At 36.3% G+C, this 25259-nt stretch overlaps 1 protein-coding gene across 2 annotated transcripts in view; it reads left to right on the top strand.

Moving 5' to 3' along the window:
• kirrel3 (kirre like nephrin family adhesion molecule 3) overlaps nt 1–25259 on the top strand; it is a 731102-nt gene that overhangs the window by 369004 nt on the left and 336839 nt on the right. For both annotated transcript variants that reach the window (XM_031905877.1, XM_031905876.1), the window contains exon 2: nt 17140–17196. In XM_031905877.1, coding sequence (XP_031761737.1) covers nt 17140–17196 — 57 coding nt within the window. The remainder of the gene's footprint in view (nt 1–17139; nt 17197–25259) is intronic.

The following is a 25259-nucleotide window of genomic DNA, read 5'->3' as shown; positions in this document are numbered from 1 at the left end:
ATCCAGTGTTTTGCTGTCATAGTATTACTAGTTATTATTAGTTATGTCAATACCTGCATGTACATATCTGCATAACATTAAAAAACATAAACATTCTTACACTGTATTACTTCATACTGTAACAGCCACCTAACAGCATTTGTCCTGTCTCGAAAGAATTGTAAAGTGCGGACTGCCTTAGGATGTAAGCATCATGAGAGGAGCCGGGAAACCCAGACACGATGCTCAGGATGTTCATCTGTGCATCACACACCACTTGCACATTGAGGGAGTGGTAGCTCTTACGGTTTCTAAAGATGTGCTCCTTGTCTTGGGGGGGGGGGGTTTAACACCACATGGGTGCAATCAATTGCATCCAACACATTGGGGATCCCACTTACCCCATAAAACTGCCTTTTCACTGCGTTCCACTCGTTCCGATTTTTGGGGAACGAGATGAAATTCCCAGACACCAAGCCGATGGCGTCAAGGACCTGCCCAAGGCACCGCGAAAAGGTAGGCTGTGACACCCCCCCCCCGTAAACCCCCCCAACCCTCTGGAAACCACCAGTGGCCAAAAAGTGCAGGGAGCACAGGAGTTTTACCATTCCAGGTACGGCACGGCTTCTGTGAGTCACTGGCTGCAGGGAAGGCTCAAGCAGCTCATACAGGCTGGATTTCGCTGCCCTATTGAGCCTGTAGCGCCTGACCACTTCATCCTCGCTTAAGCCCTCTAAATTGGCCCTTTCGCGAAAAAAGCGAGGCCGCATGACTCTGGAAGGCTCGGGGACTTGATGTTCCTCCTCCAAATCAAGCAAAAACCCCATTGCAAACTCCATTTTAGCTTTTTCCACTCAAAACTGCAAAATGTGCTCTGCCCAACACCTCCCCCAATTAGGCGCTAAAATATGCACACATTCGCGCACTAATTAATGCTTTTAACGCTTTAGGTGCTTTTGTGAATCATGCGTTAGTATTCTTTCATTTGCAAATTACCGCGTTGCGTTAAAATTAACGTATGCGGTTGTGCGCTAATTAATGTACGCAATATGCGACTTAACGCATGCGAATCGCGCATTTTTTTGCATCAATTTTTACACAAAACGGCATGCGATAATGCTTATCGACCTTTAGTGAATCAAGCCTTTTGACTCCAATGCATTTGTTAAAATGTTGAAATGTCACCATTTTAACATTTTTTTGTAGTCAATTAAAAGAGAAGAGATGGGCGCACTCCCACAGCATAAAATCAATGGTATAAATTTATTATTAAAATACACTTACAAATTTCAGCAGTACAATCAGCATAACAAATGACACAGCCAAGGTTAGCAGCCCTGTAGCCCAACGCGTTCCATCATAAGTCCGGCTTCATCAAGGACATCTTTTTTTTTAGTGGTTTCCATAATTTTTCATCACTAGTCTAGGGGTTCACCCATTCTGTTGCAGCTACCCAAGCTGCATAAATAACATTATTTCCATATATAATATTAGGTGTAGGTTTTTCCAGTCTAGTCACCCATAGCAGACAATGAAATGTTTGTTCATAAACCAGTAAATGTTGCTTGCAATAGTCATATAGATAATTAGGCTAGACTAGACTACCCAAATGTGCTATTAAACACCCACATTAATATTGCAACAACTTATTCTTGATTTATGAAGCAGGCATGGGTGTACCCAGTTGAATTCTGGGAAAGAAGAATTGTTTTTGACTTAAGGGCAGCAGCATCCAGGGGTGGTTAGATTTCCGTTTAGGCTGCATTTCATTGCAAGGGGACAATATTGGATCTCAGATTTATTGTTCAACCTCACTCTAAAGAAAGAAAAAAAATCTAATAATAAAAGAGAAGTAACAGAATTCTGGAGGCTGGTTAATAACAGACAAAAGTGTTAAAAAAAATCTGACCTAAATGTAGGATAAATGACTAACTGTAACAAGTGTAACAACTTGGCACTTCTAAGGCAGATTGAGTTACATTTCCCTGTAAGTTAACTGCATGTGTTTGGATTTTAGGGCTCGGGCAACTAATCTCCCCGAGTTGCCGCCAGTTGCCATCCCACCGGCGACAATGTAAGTAGCCGGTGGGATGGCACACGCGGTGGCGCGATTTCGGGAAATCACCGAAGTTGCCTAGCGAGGCTTTTTCGGCGATTTCCCGAAATCGCGCCACCAAGTGTGCCATCCCACCGTCGACTTACATTGTCGCAGGCGACTAATCTCCCCGTGTGCCAGAGCCCTTAGACAAGATAAGTTAACAAAGCTTAAAGACGTCAATCTAAAAAATATTTTTTGTTTGGCTAATAAAGAAAAACATAATTCTCAATAACTTTCCAATATTGATTTATTAATTTTAGTGCTTTAAAGGTTGTTTGTAAATGTAATTGCTATAGAAAGCAGCATTTGCTGAACTTCTGGTTGTTACTTTTTAAACAATCTTGCAAGTGCCAGGCTCCTCCAGCAAGTCAGGTCTGTTAATCTGCTGCCTTGTGTTACATTGTTTCAAATGCCAGAGGCACCAGGGCAGAGAATAGAAAAGGACAAACACTTTTTTTAAATAGCAATTATATATACAAATAACATAAAAAAAAATACAAATTTGTAATGAATGTATATTGCAAAGTTGCTTAGTCTTATTATTTTTTTTTTATTTGGAAAAAAATATTTTTTGGGATGACATGTCCTTTAACATTTTCTTTAAACAACATTCAGTATGGCCTGTCATTAGAAAAAACATTTGTACAATATATAATATTAGCTGCAATATACAGTTTCTAAGAATACTTAATGAGCAAATATTTTTGACTATTATATACATTTGTAGCCTTGGTGGATGTAGAGCTTTTCCCTAAGGGGCAGAGAAGTTTAGTGATATAAAAAGACCAAGTCAAACCCAAACACTAACACAGTCAATCATCACTTTATAAGTTGCCTTCATGTACAACATTCTACCACTGGGTTTTTTGGTTTATTTACTAATTTCATAGACTTAGGGGCACATTCATCAAATCACGTGTTCGAATCCCGAAATGGGTAAAATTCAGATTAGATACGATAATTTCTGATGATCGCAAATATCATGAAAATGCTTATGAAAAAATCGTAATAGTCACAATAATATTGTATTGGCGCTCCAAAAGTAACGAAATTTTCGTTCCGAACGATCGTAAACAGCGGGAAAACCTTTCCGACTTTGATCCTTCTGTGCATGATTTTGGAAGCCTCCCATAGGAATCAATGGCACTCTGCAGCTCCAACCTGGCCCAAGGAATGTCACGATAATGAAGCTTGAAAGAATCCGAGACTTTCATACTCAGCGCGACAATACGATTTTGTCGCACAAATTTTGTCGCAAGGTACGAAATTGTTGTGCAAGGTACGAAATTGTCGTGCAAGGTACAAAATTGGCACAGAAAGTACGCTCAGAGCGTTCGTATATTAATAAATGTCCCCCTTACAATTCTGTTGAGTCCTTCAGGTGAAAAAAAGAAATCTGCCTCATAATAATTTATAACATATATATAAATAGACAGGCATTGCCCAGCTATTTGGCATAATACATAGCACCAAGATATTATATTCAAAAAGGTAGTTCTACCTCTCTCTGCACTGCATGAACACATAGGGGCACATTTATCAATGTACGATTGAGTCCAAATACAAAAAAAAACGTAATTTTTCTAAGTTTTAGAACTGTGCATATTTTCTGCGATTTTTTTAGTTAATTTGCACTACTTTTTCGTACTTTACGACAATTTGCGTGGCAAAATCATATTTCGGATTCATTCAAGCTTCGGTATCGTGACTTTCCTTGGGCCAGGTTGGAGCTGCAGAGTGCCATTGAGTTTTCCCGCTGTTTACAATCATTCGGATACGAAAATTGGATCACCATTCACAAACGATTGTTTCAATACGAAAATTTCGAAATCTTTCAGATCGTAAGTACGAAATTTTCATATTCAAATTAAAAGAATTTGTGACATTTGCACTCATCAGAAATGATCGGATTTCGTGATTTGGATTCGTACCTTAGTTAATCAGTCCCATACTGTTACAGAGAATGTAGCATAAATGTGAAATTATTTCATTTAATGAAAAAAGACTTTACCTGGCAGTCTCCCAAGGTGGCAGCTAAACGAGGACAGTATAACGAGAGCACATTGTGCATAACATTAAAACATCAACCATGTATTTATTTTTATAAGAAGAATTCATTATCTGCTTGTGTTGTTTTGTTTTAAGACAATGCTACTTTTTTCTTATATGATTGCTGTATTATGTACTGTGTCCTTTAGCTCTGATAATATACTATACTAAGAAATTCACATGGGTAGAGATAAAATGTCACATGTCACATTATGAGTTTTATATGAGCCAGGGGATTTTTTCTTTGCAATGTACCTTTACAAAATAAGCTGAAAACCACCTTTGCCACCTTTGATAATTATAGAGACTAGAATGTTCCCCAACAATGCTTAAATATTGGTCTCATATAAGAAGTTCAGAGATGCATAGTCTTTTAGTTCATGACACAGAGCAGCATTCTCTCATTAGCAATACCTGGAGTCACATGAGATCACACAGGAGTTGTTAGTGAGAACCACTGCTGTTCTTGCTCCATTTCAACAAGATAATAAGTATTGCTGCTAAGTGAAACCCTAAATCAGACATGACTGCACTCACACAAAATAGATTGTGGCTTCTACAGAAAATACTAAAACTCCACTGACCCAGAAAAATGTCTGTTGTTGAGTCTTTGTTCCTAGAAACACTTATGGGGTGTATAGCCTTGGAAACTGTTAGGTCAGGGTTTTTTTTAGAATTATTCTTATTACTACTTCAGAGTCTTGCAAAGATTACATTACAGTTCTCGTTTTCTTGCTTTGAATTGTTATTCCTTCATTGTTCATTTGCATTTAATGTTTCCTAATAGTGATGAGTGAATCTGTTCCAAAGAAGTTTTGAAACTTGTGAAAAACTCACAAACTGGTGAGAAATTTGTGAAAAAATGAGCTTTTTTTTATGCATGCAACTTTTTCTTACTCCAAATACAGTACAAGAAAGTTAATGACCATTTTGTCTCACTCCAAATGCATTCAGTTCTATGGGCGTTTTTTTTCTTACTCCTAACACAGAACTTTTTTTTTTTTTCAAATTTTTTTTTTTTTTTTACATGTGCAACTTTTTTGGCAAACTTTATTCCGCGGCGAATTTTTGCCTAATTTAACAAAATAATGATGATTACGAAAAGTTGACTTTTGACACAAATCCATGCCTGGTGAAAAAATTCACTCATCACTATTGCCTACATGTTTTCTTTTATTTACTTATGTTCAGCTTTTACACAGTCACCAATAATAACAGTAACAACAATATAGCAGGTCCCTCCACTTTTGTTTTAAGTTCCTGGCACATGAGTTACCCGTTATAAATCTTCACTACTGCAGGCGATTATTCTCTTTTCCCTCTGGTGATATTCATTGTTGCTGAAGGAAAGCATTTGGTGGAGATTAATACATTTGTGTGCCATGAGCTTTACACAGTAAGGCTTATTTACTAGCTACTGTATTTATTATTCAAAACAAATAATAAAAACAACTAGAAAGGGAAGTTTGAGAAAAAAACTTCATGTTGGGTTGAAAAACGTGAAGTCACTGAATGAAATCTGTTGTGGCTCCGCCCACTTTTTCTAACCTTGGACCACATTTATACAGTAAAAACAGAGAGGGGGATTGATCAATTTTATCATTCTATATAGTAAAAACCACTGTGCAAAGTTTGAGGACCCTGGCTTTTCCTCACTGAAAGTAAACGAGTGACATCTAATTGGCAGTTGGTGGTTCCGCCCCCCTTTATCTAACCTGGAACTGCAGTTACCCAGTGACTAACTCTGCAATGTTTAGGGACCCTAGCATTAATAGTTAAAGAACGGCAGCAGTTTAAATTTAAACCAATAAAAGTCAATAGGTAAATTGCGATTGGTGGTTGGTGGGTGTGCCCACTTTTTCTAACCTTGAGTCAAAGTCACCCAGTGACAAAGAGTGGACACCCTGGCATAAATAGTGTGAGGATGTCAGCATTTTAAATTTTAAACAATAAAATTCAACTTTGCAAAGTTTGAGGCATAAAAATTGTTAGACTGACAGCATTTTACACTTTACCATTGCAAGTAAATAGGTGAAATGTGATTGGCTGTTGGTTGCCCCGCCCACTTTTTTTTCTAACTTTGAACAGCAAATACCCAGTGACTAATTCTGGAAAGTTTAACAACCCTGGAATTAATACTTAAATATTGACATCCGTTTAAATATAAACCAATGAAATTTAATGGGTGGAAATGGATTGGCTGTTTGTGGCCCCACCCACTTTTCAAAACTAAAACTGCAGTCCCCTAGTGACCTAGTGAAATGTTTGGGTACCCTGGTGTTAATACTGTGAGAATGGCAGCAGGTTGAATTTCCCCAGTGAAAGTTAATCAGTAAAATCTGATTGGCTGTTGGTGGCTCCACCCACTTTTTCTAACCTTGAACCGCAGTTACCTGGTGCCTATCTCTGCAAAGTTTGTGGACCCTGGTGTTATTACTGTGAGAATGGCAGCAGGTTGAATTTCCACCAAGTCAATAGGTAAAATCTGATTGGCTGTCCATAGCTCCGCCCATTTTTGGGCATCCAACAATCATCATATTTTCATTAAGGCTGACCCCATGACTATGTGATTCAAGCTTGGGGAGTGTAGCCTCAAAGCTGTAAGATTAGCAGCAGTTTCAATTTTCCCATAAAAGTCAATGGGTGAAATTTGATTGGCTGTTGTTGGTCCCTCCCACTTTGGGGTCATCCAACAAATGTTGCTGTTTCATACTGGGTGACCCAATTATTATGTTATTCAAGTTTGGCGGGTGTAGCTTCAACGCTGTAAGAGTGGCAGCAGTTGTAAAATCTTCCCTGTCAAAGTCAATGGGAAAATTGGGGTGTTTGTTGTGGCGCCACAAAAAGATGGGGGGTGGGATCGCTTAGAAAAGCACAAACAACCTGCTCCGCTATAGGGCAAAGAAGTGTGGAGAGTTTGGGTGTTGTACCCCTAAAACTGTAGGAGGAGTAGTGTTTAGGAAATGGGGGTGCTAAGAATAAGAAGAAGAAGAAAAAGCGGAAGAATAAGCTGAAGTCGAAGAACAGTATGTTGGGTTTTTCAACCCAACATAATAAGATAATCAGATATGGATCCTAAAATAGTCCTGATTCTGAGTGGGGTCTGAAACTCCTTTTAGGATTTCAGTAATCATATGACCTATTTTGGGATACATGAGAAAAGGAGGATGGAAGGGGAACATGGTCAGACATACAGGCGGCAAAAAGTGGGAGTAAACAGTAGAATGTATACAAACAGATTCCTGTGGGATCCCAGTTCCAGAATGGCAGTATGCCATAGATCTCATTATAAGCAAATAACTAATTCTTTTTTTTCTGTAATAAACCACTAGCTGCATAAATCCATATTAGTGGCAACACAATCCTATTGTATTTATTTAATGTTTCAATGTTTTTAGTAGACTCAAGGTATGGTCATCCTAACTAGGGAAAGATTCCTTATCTCAAACATTCTGCATAATAGACCTTTGTATCAATAAAGTCACTATTCAGCTGCAATCATATCCAGTAAAGCAAAGATAAAGGCACAACATAAGTTTACATGAAATAACTTACTGTATATTGTAGTGTCACCCACTGTGACCTGCAGCACTTATATTTGCCTATTTGTGTCTGTTAGGTACCCTCCCATATAGATTGTAAGCTCTAAGGGGCAGGGACCTCCTTCCTCTTGCGTCCTCGACTCTTAACTTATTGCAACTGTATTTATCTTGTATTTATTGATATACTTTGTATTTATCTATTATTATCTTATTAACACCCTGTTTGTATTAATGTATTCTACTGTACAGCGCTGCATACATAAGTAGCGCTTTATAAATAAAGATATACATACATACATAACAAGAGTTTAATCCAAAGATTTTATAAAGAAATAAAAATTACTAGAGTCTGTCATTTCATTACAATGGTACCCAGCAAGATATTCCACAACCTCGTTGCCCACGCAAACCAATTTTGCTGCTTCAAGTAAAAGTTCAGTTCCTCAAGTCTAAAGGGGTGGCCTACTGTTGGTTGTTCTTTTTTATGTGGAAAGATACAATACAACAATCTCAATCTTGATAGTTTTTCCTCATGGTTCATTTTTTCATGTTTCATGTCTGCATTTTTTTCCCATATTATTAATATTCTTCATAAGGATACCTTACCAAGGATCTATAAAAAAGCCAAATTGTGTTTTTATGCCTAAAGTTTATATTTTCAACAGTACTAAGATAGTTGTCTTTTCATACTGTCTGTTCATACTGCTGGAGCTCAGTTATTAATTATACTTCAAGTGAGGGTCAGACACAATTATATGAATCATCATGTACCATTGCTTTGATACATCTTACTCTTATATATGTGTTGATTATAGGGAATTCAACTCAGCACCAGGATTTTTTTATGTGCCCCTGTCCTGTATAAAACAATATACTTTACAGACTCTGTAACTCATTACAACATGGAGGGAATATTATAATTAGGGATGTAGCGAACCTCAAAAAAAAAGTTCGCGAACCTGTTCGCGAACTTCCGCCGAAAATTGCGACATCTCGCTACATATTCGCTACATCTCTAATTATAATACCGTATGTATGATATAGCTACAATATGAACCTGTTTATTTCTGTTCACGTTCTCTTAAACATTTTTTACAGATAATTTAAAGTAGAACAAATAATATTTCCATGACAATGTTTTCTATCCACTTTTGCTGGCAACAGGACTTAGCTCTTGAGGTAAATGGGAGAAAGCTGAATGTGATGGATGGCAAACCTATTTTCAACCTTCCCATCTGTGTAGCCTGAATGTAGCAAATAAAACCAATGCTTGTTATTTAAAGAAACAGAAAAGCAACTTGATTAATAATGCAGAAATCATATGTCTTTGCCTGTAAAGAATGGGTCAACTATAAAATTGTTTTTCAAACTGTTTTTTTAGGACACCAGATGTTCTTTTATTCTTGTGAGGCTCTAATTGAAATTAAAATGTGCTGCTTTAACCAATGCAGCATCTGAATATTTAATGGGATATAATAGCTTAGACAATCTAATACAAATCAATAGCATCAGAAAAAAAACCTTAAGTGGTATTTCATATGTCTGGAATAAAGAAAATATTCTAGTTTTGTACTGGTCTGACTAGACCAAAGGCCAACTTCAGGTTATGGGTTCTGTATTAGGATGGACGACATACTCCTTATTAAAAACAAAGCTCTTCAGATTCATAGAACTGCACCTGCTTTGCCAGGGATCATAAAATATATGTTCTGGTATAAAAGTACAAGCGTGCCAGCACTGTAGATTTTACAGTTTCAGGTTGTATTTATTCTATGCTACACATAAAATACAATCAGCATGGGCAGCTTTATGCATAACAAACGGATATGCTGAAATACAATGAGCTCTATATATTTACATTTTGTTTAAATAAAATAATAAATGCTTTATTGAAAACAGGACACTCTTAATGTTATTCCACATTAACGATCAAGTCTAATTCCAAGCACTGGTGCTGCTTGTCTCTCTGCTATTTACTCTATAAATTTAAATGCACTGTTCAGTATAAAAAAAATGGAATATAAGTCCTGGAATCCAGGCCAAACTGTGTGTGTCTGCTCTTTACTGATAGTCCAAAGCCCCATTTGAGGCTTTAAGAGATCAAACACATTCCGTTCCTAAGGCAATGGGAAGATGCCACATTCAGGCCAGCTGTTCATTTTTAAAGTGTGGACTATCTGTCCTTTAGGGACCCATGTTCCAATTTATAAAGCAGAGGTTACAGCTCTGTATAGTCTACATTTACTTCATTAATTGTTTTATCCTTCCGCTACATATCTCTGGCACACTGCAGAAGTAAGGCTGCTGTCTAATAATTTCCCAACTGACAGAATGGATAATCATTTATATTACAGCATCTCACTGGATTTTAGAGTGATAACTGTGTTTGAAAGATGAACTGATGCTGTGTTTTAAAAACAAAACAAACATTCCATGCACAATACATACTGAATCTATAATACATTTTTAGTTGGAAAGGTGTATATGGAGGGATTGAAATACTAATGTGTAAATGGTATGTGTATGGAAACAATGAGTGCATGCTATAATGTTTCAAATAAATGTAAAATGCCAATAAGAAATAATTTACAGTATTAAGCCACACCTGCCTTTAAAAGAAGACTGCAATAGTGAAATATAGAATGCGTGTTGGTATTAGCAAAGTACTAAGCAAAGAGAATGTAGATGATAAGGGTATGTTGGTAAGGGTAATGAACAGTAAGATTGATATTAAGCAAATTTAGTGGCCAAGTTCCATCTATTAAAATGGAATAGGCACTGTGAGGCGTGCCAAGATACACAGCATTGGATGATATGGGAGCCTGTATAGTAGATCCTGGGATAGTACTGCCTTTGTTGAGTTAGACTTGAGTTGTACAAATAGTTTTTGTTTGCAAAGCTCCTAGTTATTAAATGTCACAAGCTGTCAACTGGGCATAAAGGGGCATAAAAACTAGAGCTTGCCACTCTATTAATTTCTATAGGATTTTTAGAAGCATATTTATTTAATTATGAATGCTAACTTTCACCCATTAATAAATAAACCCTTAAAACTCCAATAGAAATGCTTCATTCCACAGCATGAAATGCATGCAAGTGCCAAAAGCAGGTTGAACACAACATGTCATGAGTCCTAAATATGCTGCTTATTGTCTCCATCAATTTTGAACTGACTTGATTATTATGTCACTGAAAATATCTGCCCACAGGCATTACAAAGCAAATATTACACATGACCTGGTCTAATACTTAATAGGGGATCAAATGGTTAGCATTTGGTGTTTCATCTCCAATAAGAATTCATCCAGTGTTACATTAGACTAATGAAAATAATAAAGAAAAGGAGAGGAGCAAACACAAGCTCAAGCCTATAAGGACTTACCCATGTTTCTCCATGCTAGCCAAGTGACTGAAAGTTTATCGTTAGCGGCAGTCATTGGCCTGGGAGTAGAGAAGGCAATTTAAAACTTACACATATTCATTTTCACTTGCCCTGAGGCTGATAAATGTTGTTTTGCTTCTCCAAAATATATTATTATGGAAGAAAATATTAATATTAACAAAACAGGATGAAAAAATATTTGCAATACACTATCAGCATAGATCACAGCTCTGCAATGTACCTATCTGCTTGATTTGTTCCATTCAGGTGTCATTGTAAATTGCTACTCATGCAAGTGATTGATAGATTACTAACTGTCCATACAATGTGACACTTTTCATAAGAGTTGCAAGCAGCATGAATGGGGCTATTTCTATCCTGCAAACTTCAAACTTCAATTTCAGATACTGTACACATCCATATTATGCTTGATGTTACAGTGTATTTTCTTGGAATGCACTGAATCCTAGATTTAGTTAGGGATTTGGATTATTCTGAGTCTTTTTTGGTGGGATCTAGATTCGGCAGGCAGTGGGACAAGGCTGTCCATCATCGCTGTGCCCTGCATGTCAAGCTCTAAAAACACAATATTGTAGCAGCTCCCCTTATTATGAATACATAAAATATACAGGTAAATAAGGGTCCTTAGACTGAACACGTCAATAAATATTTTATATAATAGAATGTAAAACAGAATATGTAAATACAGTCTAGAACAGTCTAGAACATCCCAAAGCAAACTTCCTGAAATCTCTTCACCTGAGTTTAAGCTTTAGAAACTTAAATGGAAGGAGTGCCCTTTTTGCACTCCTTTGTTAGTCAAATAAAACACATTCAGGCCACATGGAAGCAAACTTATTTTTACTAATTTGCTATACATTCTCTATCACCATATGGACATTTTATGGTTTTTTATTTTACTAATGGTACTTTTTAAAATCTTCCCTCTTTTGAGAAATCATACAGAGCCTAAATAGCCACATGTGATATCAGACAGGCAGATTTCCTAGTTCCATTAAAACAATGCTGAGGCACAAGTGTTATGTATAATTCATTGAACACCCCCTTAACTACACTAGAATTTACCAGGGGTTTAGTAATTCATGAATAAAACAGAAATGACATTTTATTGGTGATAAAAATTCTTCAGCTCTTGCTGCCACTTACTGATTTTAAATCAGTGTGTTCTCCTTTTTGGGCCTTGGGCAATGGAATTAGTCTTTAAGATCTTTGTGACAAGAGCTAATTATGCCTCTATTGGCACTGAATACAATTAGGAACTTAGAAGAAGCAAATGATGAATGATGCTGAGATGGAAGCATCTGGCTGACATGTTTGTTAACATGTCACTAGAAGTATTACAAATAGGAACAAGGCAGATATTCGTCTTTTATGTTAGGGTTCAGACATTAACGGTATTGCTCCCAGAAGATCTCATAATGGTCTGGTTTGTAATTCTTTGCAAAACTCTCTTGCAACAAGTGGGTTACATTTTACATTTGAAAGCATTGTATAAAATTCCCAGAAGAGGCCATTGACTAAGCATTGAAGTAAGGAAACAAAGCAGATACATACATCAACAGCAGAGCTGATAAGTGATAAGCAAATACACAGTCAGAATGTATACTTCCATGGCGCTGAATATCTACTGCCCTCTGGCAGAGGGTTGCAACACACAGCACATTTAAAACCTCCATCACTCTCTGCCAGAGATGGGTTTAAAGCGTTTGAGTTTGCTGTTCATACACTAGAGTTTGGCATTAAAAGTGTGACAGTAATAGTGAGGTGGATTCCTGGTATACAGAATGTATGCACTTATAAAAAGTGGGATGTGGGTGAATTCTATGGATTGCACTTATTTACAGTGGGCTCATATAAAGGACAGCCACAAAGGGGGCAAGCAAGCTACTAACAATGGCTCTTAAATATTCCAGTCTGTTGTGCATGTTAACAAAATCCTAATCTAAATAGATATATTTATGAGTAAGCAGCATATATTAACATTTAAAATTATTTGCAAGAGGTTCTGTGACTGGTGGACTGTGCATTATATGATAGGAATGCATATCTACATTTTTTCTTTTCTTTTTGTATAATGGAAACATTGAGAGGTGAATATATTATTATTATTTTTTATTGCTGTTTTCCCCATAGTTCTAAGGCCTTTTGTCTCAGATTGCCCTTCCTTGCCATCTATTGTAATTGCCTAAAATACACTTGTTATAGTTTATCAGGCATTTTTTGACTGAAAATGGGGCATTGTGTGCAGGGTATTATGAATGGGGAGGATACCTGAAGTGAATTTTTCTGCCTGTGATTGCATTCCATCTTTTTTCTAATGGAGTCTTACAGTTTTTCTGTGTTATACTCCTCTTAAGTTAGCAGTGGCCAAGGGGGTTTGGCATGGCATCACCAGTCACATTTGGGTATAGATTCGACAGTGATCCCCAAACAGTGGCTCTAGAGCACTGCAGGCCAACAGTCCACCAAATAGCCAATCACAGTCCTTATTTGGCATCCCTAAAAAACTTTTTCATGCTTGTGAAGCTCACCAACACGTTTTACTTCTGCATGTGGCTCACAAGTAAAAAAGGTTGGGGATCCTTCGATTAACCACTTCACAGCAGTAAGCTAAGACTAAGTGCAGTGACCCTTTCTCCACCCTGCATAAATACATTTTAATAGCATGCATATTTTCTAGATAGGTTGCAGTATACAGCTATGGGCTGAGCTATGCCTATTTTAGATTAATACTGTGCTTTTGGCCAAAGCTGCCACTGCTAAGAATAGTACAGCTGAGTGCTGCCTAGAGAAAGTAAACATATTGATTTCCAGTGCTCAGTTCTGAGTGTTGCTTATGCATATACTGAGGCTGAATGTACATCACAATAAAGTTTTGTGAGCCACACAAAATATAGCCTGAAAACCCCAAATTTGATAAAGTAACAATTTTCATGATTATATTTCTGTGTTCCCTCTGCTGTTAAAAAAAAATAAACTATGATTCGACAAGGCAAATCTAAACATTACGATCAATAATGTTATATTTCTCTACAAAATGTCACACTGTGCACACTTAGAAGTTAATTGAAAAGAAAGTAATTTGACAACTTAATAACATTTTACTTGGTCTTACATAAAATTTCCATTACTATGGACCACATATCTGATGGGTTATAATTTCTCTAACCTAAAAGCTCAAAACCACAAAAGGGATGTTTTTACATTTTCTTAGCTAATGTACATTCTAGGTACAGTATGTAGCCTACCCAGGCATGAGAGCTGGATCAATATGAGAAAAAAAGTCAGCTTGAAATCAATAAACAACTGCCATTTTAACATAACATGTATAACTATGTATAATCACATATTTACATGTTATGTTATATTTTCAACCATAAATGTAGACTCTGCATTCTAACAGCTTTTAAGCTGATTTAAGAGGTGGCATTTTCTCCACCAGCATTTTTGCCCAGTACCACCCTTGCCTCATGTCATTGAATTAATGGCTTTTGCCTGTTATAAAAGGGACCACATAAATAAATAAATAAATTCAAGTCAAGTCAAATCACATATGCAAATGTAATCAATGAGGTACAGATACATGAAGTTAACCTGTCGATGAAATTTGCTCAGTAGTGTACACTAATTCCTATAGCATTTCCCGTACCTTTTTAGTTATCCAGGTCATGTAAATATGAGACATGAAAGCAGAAGTTGGGTTCCTTTTGACATCAGAGCCAGAAAATCTAAACTGCTAGCTAAACTAAAAGTCTAAGTACAGGTTGGGACCTGTTATCCAGAATGCTTGGGACCTTTGGTTTTCCGTATAAGGGGGTCTTTAGGTAGGATTTCCCTACCTTAAAAGTACCAAAAAATTATTTAAGCATTAAACAAACCCAATAGGATTGTTTTTAGTGATTTCACTTAGCCATAAAATTTGGCAAGCGACAAGAAAATTCTTGAAATGCATTTGTCACATTTGATTTGGCTGCGCCCATTTTTTACGGGACCACAACTTTTTTGACATGCAGCCAATGCCGAAATTCGCTGCAAATCCATGCCTGGCAAAAAAAATTCACTAATTGTTTTGTTTCCATTAATCCATTAGGGATTAATAATGTGTTAGGATCAAGTACAAGGTACTGTTTTACCACAAAAAAAATTATTTGCTTAACATTGAGGCTGCAGGAGATAGTCTTCCTGTAATTTGCAGTGCTGGATTTGTTATTCGGGTGCACCTAGGGTGTCCCCAGTTGTGCCCCTTTCCACATTGCCCCTGCCTGAGTACATTCACATTCGTGACCCCCCCCTCCTCATTGCTCCATATGTGAACAAAATTTTAGTATAACTATAAGTTATAGGACCGATCCGATTGCCATGTTGGAGTCAGGAAGGAATTTTTTCCCCTCTGCGGCAAATTAGAGAGGCTTCAGATGTTTTTTTTTGCCTTCCTCTGAAACAACTAGAAGTTAGGCAGGTTATACTGTATATAGGCATTATGGTTGAACGTGATGGACGAACGTCTTTTTTCAACATAACTTACTATGTTACTATGTAATAGAGAAATTACTTTTTTAAGACCAGTGACACCATCTGTAAAGTAAACGGTTGTAAATGCTTATTAAAGGCATGTATTTGTCTATCAAAACGGTAAATTGTACAGAAGGGAAGGGGTCCATTGTAATTTAGTCTCTATTTAAATTTTTACTTCACAAGGAGATTTCCTAAAAATATCTATTCTGTATATTGCTAAATATTTGTGTTGAGTTGTAAACCATTTCATTTAGTAGAATTTTACAACTGAATATACAGGGATGCTTAGGTTGAACCAACTGTCTAATACCACATGGCACTTAATTTCTGTGTATTTTTACATTTATTGTATTTATTATAACACTTGTCCTCCCTGTGTGTAATTGTGTATATTGTAAGATTGTATAGCACCGCATATCCTTGTAGCGCTTTATAAATACATTTATACAACTGTTTCAATGTCCCTGTATCTATATAAGAAGACCTCAAATTTACCAGAAACTTGATCCACAGTGATCCTTGTTGAAGCAATGGAGGCAGAAAAGGGGCTTCCTTTTAACAAGGCATGTAGCTATAGAACTTAATAAACAAGTGTGATTGTGGAATGAATGCGTACCCAGGTACTATGCTTGCTGTTTCCAAATTGTAGATTTTAAACAGGATTTTTATTGCTTTATCTAATAAAGATATGTTTTTTATAGGGGCTATAAAGCACAGAGACATATTCTTTGCAAAAGGGGTTCACTCTGCTTTGAGGGTCCCCTTTTTTATTAAATTTGTGTGGCAAAGTTTAGGAGTATTTGGATGAATCGGGTCCAGAACAAATAGTTGAGACATAAAGGTCAATTGTTGATAGTCCGAATATGGTGTTCCGAATATTTCTAGAGTGGATTAAGTGCAGGACAAGACCATCTGATATGGCAGATATGTTTGGCAGCTTCTTCAGCAGATATTAAATTATTTTTTATATATGCTGTTTAATGGCCATAAGATACCAACCATACAAAAGTTTCTTTGATGTTTCTAGATGTGTCATGTATTTGGAGAATTTAGTTGGGTTAAGGAAAGTTTATTTTCATTCCAGGTACAGGTATGGGATCTGTTATCCAGAAACCCAGTATCCAGAAAGTTCCAAATTACGGAAAGGTCATCTCCCATAGACTCCATTATTAGCAAATAATTCTAATTTTTAAAATTGATTTCCTATTTCTCTGTAATGGTAAAACAGTACCTTGTACTTGATCCCAACTAAGATATAATTAACTGTTATTAGAGGCAAAACAAACCTATTGGGTTTATGTAATATTTAAATGATTTTAATAGACTTAAGTTATGGAGATCCTTATCTGGAAAACCCCAGGTCCCGAGCATTCTGGATAACAGGTCACATACCTGTAATTTAGATCAATCAAACTGTGTTTTTTTACCATAAAGAGACCTTTTACAGGATGTGGGGGGATTATGTTTTTCAGTATTGCCATTCAAAAATGTGGAATTCTGCCTATCCCATTGTATTAGCTGTTTAACGTCTTAACTTTTTTTTCCTTTTTCAGAATCTGGTCTAACGTTAGGATTTATGTCAAAAGACAAGTTCCGGAAAATGTCTGAAGGTCAGTAACATTCATTATGATTTTCATTTTGAGTTGTGTTATTTTCAAGTTATCAACTTTAATAGCACCTTTAATTTCTAGAAACTGTATATTTCTTAAAATCTAAAAATTACAGAGATCAAAATTATATGTGAACCATTTCCCTGAATTAAAAGCAATGCAAGCATTTCGCCTATATTGGAGCATACCGCCTCAAGGTCTTCTGGAAGCCAACAGCTACTAGCAACCCTGAACAGCTGTGCTTGCTGGAAAGTGACAACTATTGTAGTTCTACAAGAGCTAGAATGCCAAAAATATGTAAATATATTTTAAAGTCTGCAGACTGGCTGTTATCCTGAGGTAGACACCCCTTTGTGGTGTTAAAACGTTGACCTCAAAATGACTTTAATAAAATAAGCTTTTGGTATTTTCATTTAAGACCAGTGTGCATCAGAGTATTTTTACTTTTACTTTATTTAGTTTTGTTTTAGTCTATAGATTTCTTAGTGATAGTAGATCAGTCAGAGATGCTTCTTCAGTGCAATACATTATGAACAATATTTTTCATTTGTTGGCAGTATCAGTTATTGGCTAACTACTCATATAACCAACCACCCCTCTCTTTCCCAATACCTTGCCACCACATATCTTTTGCTACACTCCTGCAATAAAGGATTAGACACAGGTTCTTTTGAACTGAAAAGCATAATTTATAATAACAAGAACAAGTTAACCATAAAATGTGCAAAAGAACATAAGCAACACATATCAGAATTTGTACAATTTGTATAAGTTAAACCACCCAGAAACTGTTTGCAGCTGCACCATTTTAGGTGACGATGCAGCCTGGCAAATGACTTACATGAGATATTTGCCCTGGGAACTCCTTTGCAAGCTTACCAAACCTTTATCTAATTCCCCAATACTCACGCTCTGTTGTCACCTACCCAGCTTCCACCCACCCGGATTCCTACTGGCTAATCCACAAGGAGAAACCCAGCTCCTACTATAACAACACCTGAGAATCACACCTCCCTTTTTCACATAACAATTAACCACTTCCTGGGGGGTTAGTTCAAATTCTCAGCCCTGCCATCGGTCCCTCACTCTGCTCCACAGTTCCACTGCCCCTTCCGTGGGGCTTTATTCTCTCAGATGATTTCAATATGCAAAGGATATGTAAATAAAAAACCTGAATACTGAGGACATTAATGAAAAAATAATTTTTACTAAATAGACCTCTTTTGTTTATTAGCAAAGCATACTTACATTACCTTGAAAGTCAGTTGATTATTATTATTACAAATTATTATATTATTACAATTGTGCAAATCACTGATGAATAAGCATTCTTTTTTTTGGTTTAACTACATTTATTAAAGTTTGAAGTCAAATTAAAGGGTAAACATCAAGACTTAAATCTTCATTGCCTTCATTCTTCATTAATACATTTCCCCTAACAGCTCTGTCTGCACAATCTACACATTTTTTCTGTACTTTGCCCTCAAGCCTTAAGGAGACGATGATTATCTTCACCCCTTATTCCCCCTTCAAATAGTCACAAGATCTGTCTTCCATGTTTCTTCAGCAATGGGAGAATAATAACAGTAAAGCTAACTACATTTTGAATATATCCAGGGAGGTTATAAAGTATGGTGAGAAATTAAATTACCAACTTCCCTTTACTTCATGAAACTTAAAAATATAATATTAAAAAATATGTTGTTGTGTCTTGAGACAAACATAAACTGATTGCTGATATTGCTGCTTAGCAGTAAGGGACAGAAGCCTGCACTGAAAATATTCATTCCATCCATGCTTCTCTGACACATAAAATTAGCCAACCCAGAGTTCACTTTTATATAGGATTTTCAATTTTTGTATTGTATAGTAAAGTTACTATTTTGATATCTAAAAGGCAAACAATGTGATCGTGCTATATAAAATCAAAATGACTGAACATGTTTGTGAAAGTAAAATAGTTTTGCAGAAGTAGCGGTCTTTTTATTGAATAAATGGCCCTGAATCAGCATGACTCCTTAACACTACCTCTAAAAATGTCATTTGTGTTCCTGTAAAAAATTGCTGCATGTCACTAACTGGCAAAACAGAAGTGAAAAATCCAATTGTAGTTAACAATAGTTTACAGACATAAATTAAAAGCACTGAGCATGTTTATTCAAGCTAAAGGTCCATGCACGGTTATATCCTCTCATTTGGCAAGGCCACCAAACAAGTGGATCTTCTCCTGATTTGCCCACCTAAGGTGGGTGATATCTGGCTACTTCAATCATTTGGCCCTAGGGTGGGAATATGGGGCGTAGGACTAAGGACCACATCAATGAGCCGATGCAGTCCCTGGTCCAATAGGAAAACCCGTCTGATCTAGCCAATTTTAGGCCAGATATTGGTCGGGTAGGCAATTCTGGGGTGAATGGACAGATAAGCTGATAAATAGGTCTGAAGGACCCAACATGGCAGCTGAAATCTTCCCATGTTTGACCACCTTAAAGAAACAGTTCAGTGTAAAAATAAAACTGGGTAAATAGATAGGTTGTGAGAAAAAAAATATTTCTAATATAGTTAGTAGTAAGTAGTAGTAATAGTAGCAATAGTAGTAGTAATAGTTGTAATAGTAGTAATAGTTAGTAAGGTAAAAATTGAATCTATAAAGGCTGGATGTCTAACATAATGGCCAGAACACTACTTTCCTCCTTTTAGCTCTCTAACCTCTTAGTTAGTGAGTGACTAGTGATGAGAGAATCTGTCCTGTTTCACTTCACCATAAAATTCGCGAAACGGCACGTAAATTCACGAAACAGCGAAAAATTTGTGAAACGCATTTGTCGCACGATTATTTTTGTCACGCAATGTTTTTTGTCGCCCACGTCTATTTTTTGTCACCCACACTTTTTTGACGCGGCCACAACCAATTTGACACGATCACGCCCTTTTTTGACACGACCGCACCCATTTTTGATGTGCATGCATTCCAGTTTGACGCGCAGCCAAAAAAATTTTCACACAATGAATTTTATGCGGCTAATTTTCACAGAAGTTTCGCGAAACAATTCGCCAATGGCAAAATGTGGAAATTCGCTGAAAATCCATGCCTGGCGAAAAAATTTGCTAATCACTATCAGGGTGGGCACATTGGATTTAACTCTTCAGTTAGTTTGTGAGCATGCAGGTCAGAATCAAAAGCAAACTAACTGAACAGTTATGCTCAGTGTCTTGGCCCCCTCAAGACACTGATTGGTTACTGGTTAGTAACAGCTTAGAGCTGTAAAGGAGGAAGTAGTTGTCTGGCTATTATGTTAGACATCCATTCACTCCAGCCTTTATAGATTACATTTTTGCCTAACTAACTGTATTACAAATATCATTTATTTTGTGCAATCTATCTATTTTACCCAGTTTCATTTTTACACTCAACTGTTCCTTTAAGAGTCAAACAGTTTTGGAGCAGGTGGTTTTGGTGAACCTCCTGCCTGTCATAATCTTATATATAATTATGCCTGACATTTTTAACTTGCTTTGAGAATTCATAATTCACTAATAAGAAATTACTTAAAATGGGGAAGAAGTTAAATTGTAGGGAAATGAAACACAAAAATATCAGATCAATGCAATCCTCTGAATGAGCAGTTCTGTCAGTAGTTCTCTGCCTACCAGAAACAGTATCTGCTATAAGAAATGCTCTTTTAAAATGCAATGACCTTTAGACAATAGTCCAAATTTAAAGAGCCCCTGTCAGAAAAAAACATTTTTGCAAAATCATTTTTATTATTTAAAATGTTTAGTTTTAAAGCTGCAGGCCATTATCAGGGCTACTAAAACTCTCAAGGATCTGCTCTCTGCTCTGTAGGGGATTTCCTAGACCAGGACTTGTCAGGCAGCCAAATAAAATAGTTGATACTGAACTGGTTCTATGCATGCCTTACCAGGAGCGGGAAGGCATGCACAGTAACAGTCTAGTGTCAACTTTCTGTTTAGGCAGAATGCAAGTTGTTGTAGGTGATCCCTTTCAAAGAGAGACCAGAGGAGAGAGAGTTTTAGCATCCAGGTCAAAAGTAAACATTTCAAATACAAAAGATGAATTACAAAAATGTTTTTTTTCTGACAGGAGCTCTTCAAATTCAGACTGTTGTCTAAAGGTTAACTTTCCCTTTAATAGGATAGTGGTAGAGAATAAATAAAATTACAGAAAAAAAATTGTACAAGTTTTGTCTTGGATGAGAAAATAAATAAATAAGCCTCCCTACATAGTCTAATAATAAAGACAGCCTATCATTTTCCCTTAAAATAACCCCTACCTTGGTGTGCCTTTGTAACCAAATAATATTAACCTTGGTTTGGAGAAATAAATATGCCCTGAGTTACAAAAGGGTGCTTTGCCAAAGTAATCATCTTACTTGCCAATGAACTACATCACTACAGCTCCAATGAACTATTACATTAAGTTATAAGAGGAGACTTATATTACATTTACATTTAGTTTAAATATATACTGAAATCATTCTTCCTGTCTGCAAATATTAAACTCCACAAGCCATCCAATATGGTTGAAATCCACAAGCTATTTACATTTTTTTTATAACAGGGGGATAATAATTTTCCTTACTGATAAACCCATTTTTTCAAACAAGATGAACTTGTATTTTTTCTCTTTATGTTCTTTAAAAGAAAATTGAGCCTTCATATAATAACAGCTGTAGACACTGTTATAATTCTTGTCTGTCAGGCTCTGCTTGACTACCATTTTAGCAGTGCATAGAGACACTTAATGGTTTAAAGATTTTTTTATTTTGCTTATTTTTTCCCTTTTCTTAAAAAAGGATGTTAAATGCCTGGAGCCATTTGCTAAAATAAACAATATATTTCTTTAAATGCCATGTTCTCAGCAAGCACAGAACTTCCAGTAACAGGTGAAAGGGACAGCCACTGTATTATTTTTTTTAATTAAAGAATAGAATTATTTCACTTAAAAGTGGGTTGTATTACATCTTTTTTGCTATTTTTCTTGCTTGTTCAATGAAACGGGATATTATTCATATTAGTAGAGGTAGAGGTATAAGATCTATTATTCAGAAAGCTTAAAATTATTGGAAGGCCATTCTCTATACAGTGCATTTAAATTTTCTTCAATTTTTGTAAATTTTCAATTTCCAATTTTGTACATTTTTTTAAAGATGATTTCCTTTTTCTATGTAATAACAAAACAGTGCTTTGTACTTGATGCAGAACTAAGCACAACTTCTACTGCCAGACAGTTTTTGAACATTTTGCGCTGTTTCACTTTAGGGGCCTTTCCTTGGGGGGACTTTAAGTTTACCCAGGGTAACCTAAGCTTTTAAAATATGGTAGAATTTTTGTGTAATTCCAATTCTGTAACAAGATATAGGCTTCTAAATGTCTAAAAATGTTTAAAAAATAATATTTTACTTTATATAAACACATCCACCAGAAACAAATTATTTTATGCCAATACCAAATATATATAGTTTTATGGAGATTTCTCACTTCTATAGGTCAAAAACTCCCAGCAGTACACTCCCAAATTTCCAAAGCACTGCTCCAGAAAGCTGCATACTTTGGATTTCAAGGCCAAAAATTCTACTAACAGGTTTATCCCAGAAAATTATTCATTTTTAGAAAGAACAGATTCACGGGAATCCAGAATAGGTAATACTGTCTGTCTACTCCAAACTACCAAGTTGCAATGCTTTCCTAAAGTTATTTGTTTTTATCAAAATTTGTAAAAATCACTTCAAAGCTTCCAGTCTATAGTATCTTATCTCCTACAGGTCATAAAGTAACCAGATAAAACACCCTAAATATGAACACCAGGGGGGAATAGTTTGATGTCCAATATGCATAGGTTTACCTAAGTATGTGGCATGTAGGGGCCCCAATGTGAACATACCCCCATATGATCTGTCATTTCAGCTCCTGCAAAATCAACACATTTACATCATTATATGTGGGATAATGCTAGTAAAAAGTATGCTCACCCCAGAAAGTCATATATTTTTTGGAAAGTACACATTCCCCCAAATCTAAAATGGGTACCCGTGTCTTTCTACTCCAAAGTACCAAGTTGCAATGCTTTCCTAAAATTATTGGTTTTTATCAAATTTTGTGAAATTTTAAAAAAATCGCTTCAAAGCTACCTGTCTATAGTATCGTATCTCCTAAAGTAACCGGATAAAACACCCTCAATATGAACGCCAGGGGTCCACTGAATAGTTTGATGCCCAATATGTATAGGTTTATCTAAGTATGTGGCATGTGAACATACCCCATGTGTTCTGTCATTTCTGTTATTTCAGCTCCTGCAAAATCAACACATTTACATGCTTTATGTAGGATAATCCTACAAATTAGTAAGCTCACCACAGGAAGCCATATATTTTTGGAAAGTACACGTTCCCCTGAATCTAAAATCAGTACCCATATCTTTTTACTCCCAAGTACCAAGTTTATGACATTTCCAAAAATCACCTCAAAATTCCCACTATGCAGCATCTTATTTTTTACAGGTCATTAGGTACCAAGATAAAACACCCTAAATATGAACCCCAGTGGTCTACTGAACAGTTTGATGCCTGCTGTACATAGATTTATCAAAGCATATGGCACTTAGAAACCCCCAAATATACCTTGTGCACACTAATATGAACCCCAATGGTCTACTGAACAGTTTGATGCCTGCTGTACATACATTTATCAAAGCATATGGCACTTAGAGAGCCCCAAATATACCATAGCTTACCTTTAACAAATTCATAATCACATGGCAGTTTTATGAGGGGTAGAAGTTGCAGAAATGTAGGGTGACCCCAAAAAAACATATATTTTTGGAAATTACACATTCTGACAAATCCAACATGGGTAAAGAAGACTTTCTACATCAAAGTACCAATCTGGAAAGCTTTCCTAAAGTTAATGGTTTTTATGACTTTTCCAAAAAAGGCCTAAAATTGTTGCAATTTGCCACATTTATCTTACAACATGTCTTACATATAATGGCGCATCACCCTAAATATGAATGCCAGCGGTCTACTGAACAGTTTGATGCCCTATATGCAAAGATTTACCAAAGTATGTGGTGTACAGAGGCACCCAATTCAGTAAAATTTATATATATATATAGTGTGCTAACACAGTTTAATTAGACAATTTATAAAAGAGATCAAAATTAAAGACAAAAATCTTTACCTAAAACAGGTATTGACCTGGGTGTATATACCCCAGGTCCCTCGCCAAATATTTCAAATGCTAGTACACATGCAGGAAGATCACATAAATATACACACCGAAATTTGGTTTGGGTTCGTGGAGCCCCGAACCCGTAGCCCAAGGGAGCAAACTCAAATCTCTGAAGAAAGCGGCTCGCAAAGCACCATGGTCAGCCAGAAAATGAATAAAACTCGAACTTTATTTACATTCTTAAAAACCCAGAATGCATTAAGGCGATCCGCTTTCTTCAGAGTGTACAGAGGCACCCAAATGTAAATAGTGCATAGGAATTTTCTCAGCTGTTAAATCGATTTCTGCAAAAAAAGGCCAATGACCGTGTATTATGTGCCATAAGACCCCCTAACTGTACAGAAAAACCCAGAAAACCATATATTTTTAAAAAGTACACATTCTAACAAATCCAACATGGGTAAAGTGTCCTTTCTACACCAAAGTACCAATCTGCAAAGCTTTCCTAAAGTTAGTGGTTTTATGACATTTCTGAAAATCGCATAAAAATGTTGCAATTTGCCGCATTTATCTCACACAATTTCTTGCATACAATGGTAAATCACCCCAAATAGGAACACCTAAGGTCTACTGAACAGTTTGAAGCCCAACATGCATAGATATACCAAAGTCTGTGATATGTACTGACCCCAAAATGAAAATAGCGCATATGGATTTCTCGCCTGCCAACTCAGCTTTTGCACACAGAGCCCCCTGACAGCGTATTATGTGCCGTAACACTATCTATACTATCTGCCATGCCCTAACTATACAGGGACTCCCAGAAAACCATACACATTTTGACAAATCTAACATGGGTAAAGAGTCCTTTC

The sequence above is a fragment of the Xenopus tropicalis genome, chromosome 7 (genome assembly GCF_000004195.4).
Source record: "Xenopus tropicalis strain Nigerian chromosome 7, UCB_Xtro_10.0, whole genome shotgun sequence".
Lineage (NCBI taxonomy): Eukaryota > Metazoa > Chordata > Amphibia > Anura > Pipidae > Xenopus > Xenopus tropicalis.
This window is presented reverse-complemented; position numbering and strand designations above follow the sequence as displayed.